Source organism: Psittacula echo (assembly GCF_963264785.1).
Source record: "Psittacula echo genome assembly, chromosome: 10".
NCBI lineage: Eukaryota > Metazoa > Chordata > Aves > Psittaciformes > Psittacidae > Psittacula > Psittacula echo.
In genome coordinates this window covers 11,225,515-11,234,664 of record NC_137741.1, presented here as the reverse complement: position 1 = coordinate 11,234,664, position 9,150 = coordinate 11,225,515, and the positions used below count along the sequence as shown (strand labels likewise).

The 9,150-nt window shown below is 39.3% G+C and overlaps 1 protein-coding gene across 1 annotated transcript; it reads right to left on the bottom strand.

Annotated features, from left to right (window-relative positions):
• Positions 1–387: 387 nt before the first annotated feature.
• SLC24A5 (solute carrier family 24 member 5) lies at positions 388–8,559 on the bottom strand (the record flags this gene model as incomplete). The annotated part of the gene is made up of 9 exons (XM_080626748.1): positions 388–717; positions 1,280–1,381; positions 4,074–4,280; positions 5,000–5,283; positions 6,066–6,166; positions 6,486–6,589; positions 6,681–6,764; positions 8,106–8,282; positions 8,457–8,559. 9 exons carry the CDS (start codon positions 8,557–8,559, stop codon positions 395–397), a joined length of 1,485 nt encoding a protein of 494 aa, XP_080482874.1. The 3' UTR covers positions 388–394.
• Between the last annotated feature and the right edge of the window lie 591 nt (positions 8,560–9,150).

Here is a 9,150-nt window from a genome sequence, read left to right as displayed (position 1 = left end):
TAATAAAATAAGCCATTTTCTCTGTTAATCTGAAGATTGCATAGTGGGATTTGTTTAGCGTCCTCTTATTTTTATCCCCCCAGTGTGTATCAACATTGTAATGTAAAAACTAGATGTCTTTTTCTTTTATTTTTCCAGAATTTTGGTTTTACATGTGAATTGTCGTCATACTGTAATTCTTGACTCTAAAAGAAAGGGCTCAAATTAGGCTGTGATGTTTTTGTTCTACTTAATATGATTTTAATGACATGACTTAGTTCTGTAAATAAGAGTTAGAGCCCAATGGGAGTTTGGATTTTTTTTTTTTATTATTATTTTGACTAAATGAAGAAACTGGTCTTTTTTTTCTTTTTTTTTTTTTTTTTTTTAATCAGTATATAATCTCTGATTAAAACTAGTTCCCACAGACCCTTGTAGGATTGTTCCCTATGATGCCAAGTTCATATAAAATTGATAATACAGTAAATACTAAGTACAGTGCAAGACAAATTGCTCCCAATTTTTTATCTATTTTCCACCCATTCAGGTGAACTGCCAGAAAAATAAAAACAACAGAACAGATAAGAGAAATGGCTGTGTATGTCAAACCACTGCTGTTTACTTCTACAGGTCCTGCTGTGTTTATGAAGGCAGTTCTTATAAACCAGGGTATTCCCAAACAGAGCATATCAAATACGTTGGATCCTACAATGTTAGACATAGCCATATCTCCATTTCCTGTAAAAGAAGAAATACAAATAAGTCAGTGTAATTGTATTGTACTGTATAAAATTGCCAAACTGTTTTGGAGGAACAGACTGTCAGCCCTCAGTCTCTCACAGAGCCCCTTTTCAGACTTTTCATTGAAAGAACTATAGTCATGATTCTGCAGAACATGGTTTCGGGTACCACAAGCATTAAAAATGTCTCCCTAAATCACCAGCGTCTGCACAGTTGCACTTAAAATAAGCTAGACAGTCTGTTGTAAAGTCCAGTCATGTTAAAAATCCCAAGACCTACAGTTGTGTTTTGCAGTAAAAGTGTAACACTTGATCAACAACAAATCAAACCAATCTAGAATACTTCTCTGAGATACTCTGAGAGGTTTTTGAATTTCTGAGCCACAGCCTCTTCAGGTAAGCTGTGTATTTATTATTAGTAAACTTCAGCTCTAGAATCTGGAGCAGAAACTTTCAAGTTAATTCTTGGATTTCTTGGAAGTGTTGACTCAAAATTCTTTTTCTTAATAGTAACTTTTAAACATATCCATCAGAATGAGTCTGAATACTAAAATATTTACCTTTTCTAGCCACCAGCACACTTGCAACTGTATCTGGTACACTTGTTCCTGCTGCTAGTAATGTGAGACCCATTACTGACTCTGGAATTCCCAGTGTTTCACCTGCAGTTGATAAATAACATTTGAAAATGCAAGTATGTTTTTAGTTCCAGTTTCATCCAAAGAAATTGCTTTGGACTTTGTTTGCTGTGGAGAAAGAATTAGTAATCATACAGTAATTTTAAAACGAATGTGTCAGCTAACTTGACTAAATAGGAAGTGACTGAACCATGAATAGTTAAGGATAATAACAAAGAAATAGCATCCTGTCCATGTTCTTCAATGAAATAACAAAGAAATTGTAGTGTAGTAACCATCTTGCTTAATAAGTATCTCGAAAGTCTGAGTGGAATGTCTCCAGTGGTCAAGACAATACCAACTATGGTATATTTTATTTTGGGTACAGTAGAAGTTTAAATATTCAACAGTTTACTCTTCCACCCAATTTTTAGGAAATAGAATAGTTTTCTGGTTTTGGGCATATTATGATTGGTGCTCAAAAGTCTTATGAAGCAATAACTCTTACAGTCACCCTCTCTATAGTGGTAGGAAAAAAACACATGAATTTTCTTGGGAGGAGGGTCATTAAGATCATTACTACAATCCTGTGTCAACTACATGGCTTTGCTATTTCACTCCAGTTAGATTTTGTTTTGGGTTTAGTTGGATTTGGAAGAATCATAATGTGGAGTTTTTATATGACTTTTAAGTGCAAGTTATCCTTGTGTGAGTTTCTTTAGATAAATACTGGCTTAAACTAAAAAGTTTTAAATTGTTACTAAAACAGCAGCTTATTTTCCCCACTTTTTTTTTTTTTTTTTTACATGTCCTGTAAGCATATTAATTTCTCACTTAAAATACAGGGATTTAGCTCTTCAAAACTATTTTAGTGGTTGTACTGTTCACAAGCATCAATATGCTGAAGTGTTTGATACCTCTATTGAAACTATTAAGTAATTAGTTTTTCTTTAACTTTTTTGTTCACTAAAAGCATCTTGATACATTTTTGGGGGGGGGGGGAAGGTTGAAATCTGAATTCTTATTTGCAATATGTGGACACTAATAAGAGCAATTTTCTTAAAGTAACAGGCAGTGCTTGGGAGCTAGGTCAGCAGTGCTTGCCTGTACCTCCCAGCGTAGTCTGAATCACTTAAAGAAATTTATGTTTGAAACTGTTGGTTCAGAGGACTAATACGATCCTGTTGCAGAATGTGTACTGGTATTTATTCTCCCATCACTCCTAATGTAAGAGATTTATAAGATGAGGGACCAACAAGATCAGCTTTTATTAACCACCCCAGTGGAAAATAGTGCTTTATGCCAAGCAGACCAATGTGAAATACGAATGAACCCTCTGTGTTGTACCCAGTAGTGGTTTCTAGCCCTCTGAAGGTTATCAGATAGAATCTAAACTCAGGTGAATCTAAATTTTTCTTTTTATTTTAGATAGATTTATCTTCTATTTAATGTGAAGGGTTGTTTGTTTTTTTTTCTGGCAACTGACATAAATAGAGAATGGTTTTATTTTTCTAGCCTTTAGTTAATTTTGTGTATTACTAGCAATATCTTGCTATAAGTAGTAGTCTTCTGTTCAGTTTTTTTTGCTAGCAACAAAAAAGTTACTAAGGTTTGTTCTCGATGATCAAAATTCAGTCCCCAGTTACAGTATCTTTGTGATGTTCTGATAGGCTGTTACGCCACAACAGAATCTTTGAGTCACCCTTCATAAAAGAACCTGGACTTGAATAGAATGTGTGTAATTTAGTGTTTTAACTTGTAAATAGAATATATTGGACCTAGAAGTAGTGGGCTAAAGACCCCAGTACTGCTTGTGATGAGTGTTCAAAGTGGACTAACACTAATACACTATCTGAATCTCCAGTGTACCTGCTTTCACATGGATTAGTGCTTTGTCTTCTAGCACAGCAATAACTTTCATTTGAGTCCTGTTTTTGAAGGCTTCTAGCATTCAGACAGTAAACCTTTGCTCTCTAGATACAAGTGGAAAATTGTTTGACCAGGGAGTGAACCTGGTGGGTGTTACATCCAGTGGTCTACTAGTCATTTCTCAAAGGTTTACCAAATGTGTCTATTTCTGCACTGAACAAGGAGTTACTCATCAAACTTAAGTTGAAAACAACTTTAGGATGCTGAACTAGCAGAATACTTGAGTAGAGTTAGTGAGCTCTAATGTGGAAATAGCAAGCTTTGTAACATTTCTTTCTTGCTTAGAGATTTATTTGCTGCTTGCTCTTAAAATTAAAAACTGGATTTTTTTTTTTTCAAGCTGACTGGAGAAACAATGAAATGAGGAGATCTTAAATACCTGAAGATACTTCTAAGAGAATGTTTAATTCCAGTCTTGGTGGATTACTTGTTTGTCAGATTTCAGCTTGACAAGTCTATTTCTGTGTGTTTAATTGTTTCACTTAATGAAGAAGTTTCATGAAAGTTTCTCTTTTTAAATACAGGCTGGTTTTTTTATAGCTATATAAACAAATTCTCCTCATTCATGTGCTGGTAAACAGTCTGAAGCAGCTAAACTCTAAAGTGGTTTTCATTAGATGAAAGAAGGTGGCAAGTAAAGCAGTCAAACATAGGTTTTTGTTGGGTTTGTTGTTTTAAGCAAAGTATGTGTTGCTAAACTGACTGTTGATTGTGGAAAGGAGAACTCTTCACAGGGGGAAAAACTGTTTTCTTCAGTGATTCTCAATTGGTTGAGTCTCTGTCTAGCAGCAGCACTTCAGGTACCTACCTGCTATTGTTATCATCCATACTAGGACGTAAGTTATGGCAGAAATCCATGCTGCTGACATTAAAAATGTCACCATGAACCAGTTCCTCCAGAACTGTCTTCTGCAATCTGGTATAGTCAAATAGAGTAGTGTAATAATAGGAAGGGATAACACCCACACAATTCTCTTCATATCTGCTTCAGGCATGGTGAAGACACTTGGATGATCTGTTGAGGAAAAACACTATTTTAAATTTTAGCATGGTTTGAATTCATAGCATAGTCATGTTACTGGCATCTACTTGTGAGAATACTGAAAACAGGCTAAAAATACTTCAAGCCGTAGTCTTATCCAGTACCTACATCACACTGAACGAAACTCTGAAATCAGATGTTCTTTGTTACCATGTCAAGTAGGAGAGAACTAAGGTGGGTGAACTTTTCTATAAAGGTCTACACAAAAGGTTTACCAAGAGTAAGTACCAACTGCTGGTTTTTGCCTAAGTGAAGAGGAAACTGATGATCTGTGGCCACATCATAGCTATTTCTGTACTTCTGATGTAATGCATGTTTTGGGCCATGAACCTGCTATTGTCATAAGAAAACGGTGTTAGTACAGTACTAGTGTGTCTTTCAGCTGATTGCATCTTACAAGCAGCATTGCAGGGAAGTTTCTAATATGCACAGCAAAGACTGATTCAAGTTTGCTCTTCTGATATGACACAAAAGAATTACTATCTTAGCATTCCTCTAGTAACTAATTTCATTTAAATACCACCATTCTGATTTTACTTGGTGTTATGTTCCAGGGAAGAATGTTTTACTTAAATACAATGCTGGAGTTCTTTTGTGAACAAAATCTTAATACTATCTCAGAATCTACGCTTTATTAGAAATGATGCAGACAGGCATACGGAGTATAAAGACAACTGTAATAATACTTCTACCTTCAGAGATTTCATCAAGCCCATGCAAGCTCGTTGAAAGCTGAGAGTAGTCCAGCTCGTCTTGAAAAATGCCACTATCTGTTCTTGACTGTTGTCGTATTAGAGGTCCACTCTCTTCCCTCCACCCAACCAGTGGCTGCTGCTCAGCATTCTCTTCCATAGCTTTTGTAAAACACGCACAGCATGGACTGAACTTTTTCATGAGGTATTGGTTGATTTTAATGTCAAAACATAGTATGAGAATATAACACCCGTATATCAATAATAAGGATGCACTTTCATACCTAGAATGAAAAACAGGTTTTACATAACATGTAGTATAAAAAAATCACAACTGTTTGACTCATTAAAATGGCTGGTGTAAGGAGAGAGAAAATTTGTGAGTAGCAAAAGGAAAACACCCAAAACGTTTTCAGTTGTATGGTTGATCTCATAGAAGTTCATGAGTGTCCCCATGTCTTTCAGCAGTTGGATTGATTCCACTCCCCTGCAGAATCTTGTCTCCGTATTGTATAGCTGCCTGTCTTCCAGGGGATCTTACTGAACCAGCATCTTACAGATGTTTGTGAAACTGAGTCTTCATGCAGTGGTTAAAGAGGGGATAGTATGTGCTATTTTGAGTTGAAACCAGCAGACTTTTTGTGAGACATGACTGAATTGTTGAGGCAACAGGAGTTTCAGTGTTCCTGGAAGAGAGTTAAAACCTCAGAAGCTCATGATCAGCTTCTAGTAGATAAAGGCTCAAAAGGAGTAGAGTATGAAGACTAATTGCTATGCCAAAACAGTGGTGATAGAAATTGTGAAGTCTCTACAGACAAACCTATGCAGATTAAACTTTATAAATATGCAGGGTTTGAATGTTTAGGTAATAATCTTTATAAGCATTGTGACTTTCTTGGTTGTGTTTTGGTTTTGTTTTTGATTAGCCAACAGGATGTTTATTTCTGCTAGTGAAGGGTAGTTCAGGCCACCTGAAGTTTGAGGCTTGGGGTTTTTGGGTTGTTTTTCAAACCACTGTCTTGCTTATCTCCAGTCAACGTGAATTCAATACTACTTGTGCTCTTACCAGTAAATTCTGTTGTCAGATATCATCGCAAGGACTGCTGCCACACTAATTGTATATGCCAGGCAGTCTCTAAACAGCGGCCAACAGGATAGCTTTGACACCTGCAGAACACAGATTCATTTCCTTTTCTTAAACTTGTCTGTAATACTTTCACTAAGTGCTGTAAATGCTGCATCAATGTTGTTTCTATATAATGTAAAAATTTAAGATTCTTAGGAATGACTTGAGTATGATATTTAACAAGTTAATGTTTTTAAAAACTTTCATAGCAAGTTACCTTAAAACTGATTACATGCTGGTTTTGCTACTAAATAATAAACTTGGCAGTTGTCATAGTAAGTCTCTCTTGGCTTTTGTTGGCAAATCAGAAAGGATAACCGTTTGGCTCTTAGGAGCAGAACTATCAAAATTGATACCTACCACGCTGGAAAAGAGCCCACAAGCTGCAGAAATACCAAGAAGATTATAGTTTGCTGATCCAAGGATGGTGCTGATGCCGATATCTCCCTTGGTCACGAAGACTCCTATAAGGGAAATGGCTCTCTGGTATGTTTCAGTTTGGCATACAAGGAAAAGAGTTCTAGATTCTGAGGAGTCAAACCCTATGTTGCTTACCTAGAAAAGCAGTGACAAGCTCTGGAGCAGAGCTTCCACCAGCCATAAAAGTTGCTCCAGCAACATCTTGAGAAAGGCCAAGGCCTGAGGATAGAGCAAAAGAATTGCTTGGAAAAATAAATACTTCAGCAGTCTGTTCCCTTTATTTGCATTAGTATATAATGTTAGAAGCTGCTACAGTTTAATAGAATGAACTTTGCTTACTTTCATACTGTTAATGCATTTATTTGAAATTGGTAAAATAATACATTGAAAATGTAGCCTCATTTTCTGGGCTAATTTATTTCTAACTTTATTACAGGAATTTGTTTAAATACCAGAAATGAAGTACTGATAATACAAGAGATTGGGCATTATCTGAAAATGTAAAATAGGCATATGTATGCGGGTTTTTACTGCTGGGTAATTGTGGGGAAGTTCCTTGGACTCGAGTGTGATATTGCTACATGCTCCATGTCAAGTCTGTCTATCTTCCAGGAAAATCCATGCTACTGTGTCTTCACATACGAGAAATACTAGTTAAATTCAAACCAGTGCTGCGATCTTAAAATCAGATTTTCACTTCGTATGGACAATGTAAGAGCCTGTGTCATGCTTGAATGAATGAGATTTTTGTTCTGGTAAGTGGACTGTTTCTGAAATGTAACTCACTTTGGATCAAGTTCTGCACACTGAGAACAGGAACGTGTGGCTAACTATGGAAAAAGTCTGACAAATGCTTATTTACCTTCAATAAAAAAAATATCAGCTCTGCAGCAATGTTTAAGCTTACATTTTCTGAAAGTGTTCTGGTCTGGAGAGTGTTTTCCTTAGGGAACTGGTTTTTAATTCTTGGCAATGAAAACCTGAACTCTCAGCCAAGACCATCTCTTTAATTCAGTGGTCTGCTGAAGCCAGGGGAATTATTACAGGTTGATTAGATTTCATAGAAGCATTTTAACTGTGGTATTCCTTCCCCTCCTGTGTCATGCTTTTAATGGGTAAATGGTAGCTCAGCCTGAAACTTGTCCAGTACTTTGAGAGAATTACAGAAACTCGAGGAAGGCACTTAATTCCCATGCTTTAATAGAGATTTTCTTGGTTTGTTTCCCACCACCCTTCTACTAATAAGCTGGATGTACAGCTGCTCGACCCAGAATTTTATTGCCAGGTTAGCTGGTACTCAGCAACGTTTCAGATTTTCTTCCATGCACAAGGAAAGCAAATTCTAAATGAATACTTGTGCAAAGTGTAATCAGAGTATGGTTTTGATAATCTAATAATGATACATTGTATCAGATTAAATGCTGTATTGATAGGTCTATGCACAGAGACTGGAATGTCTTTAGTTTTGTTTCCAAACTCTTAACTATGAAGCTTTTTTAAAGAGGATGTTCTGCACTAAGCGGGTTAGTTTTACAGGACAAATAGGAGGATGTCACTTACATTCACTGAGGATCTCTAGAGAAGGTAGGAAGTACTCATCACACACGATGGACACAGCCAAAAACATGTAAAGTATAATTAGGAAGTAGATAACGATTCCTCCATCCTTTCGCTCCTGCGGTGTAAAAAATCCTTCAGGAAACTCTGATGAAGAAAGGACACAACCCGTCCCGTTGCCTGGAAATGGAGTACAAAGGTGTCACACGTGCTCGCACCTTCCCCTTCCCTGCGGGAGTTGTGCGGGTTAGAGCTGTAACTGGAGCTCTCTGTGCAGGGAAAGAGCCGCTGCAGGACACCTCGGGCTGACTGCAGGTCTGCCTGAGCCGGACCCCCGACCCCTCCGGCCCCTACCTGCGTCCGCGGCGAGGCGCTGGGCCCGCGCTGCCGGGGGGCGCTGCCGACCCCACACCAGCAGCAGCAGCAGCAGCAGCGCCGTCCGCGCGCCCGCCCGCATCTCGCTGCGCCAGGACCGCTATGAGCGCGGGGCCGCGGCCGCCGCTGGGGCCGGGCCGGTCACGTGGGGGCCGCGCCTCTCGTGCTCCCCCTCACCTCACACAGCCTCATCCGCCCCGTGGGCTCCGGCTGCTCCCCTCAGCAGGATCAGCCCCGCTCCGTGCCCCTCAGCGGGGCCTGAGGGGTCAGCCATGCTCCCCGCTCCGCTCCCCGGCCCGGCCCAGGGGGTCTTCGCCTCCGGCTGCGGTTCTGCGGCTGTGGGATGTGCCGGGTGCTGCCATCCCTCGCCTGTGTTCATGAGGGAACGCACCAGAGTGCTTTGGTGCCCGCTGCGGGCCGCGGTACCCGGCGAGCGTCTGAAGCGGTGAAAGGTGAATTTCAGGTTTTATTGCCCTGTGCCTTTTTTGTGCTGTGACAGTTTGTGTCCATTCCCACCGGAGCACCTCAGCCCCTGTGCTGCGCCGTGTGGATACTGAGAGGGAGATGTTCGTGCCCTTGAGGTGGAGGATTCGGCATGGGCAAAGCTGGGACCTTCCACACAATCCCTCCCTTCAGCCCCTGCTCACTGCACTTCTTTGTCTGGTGACCTTTC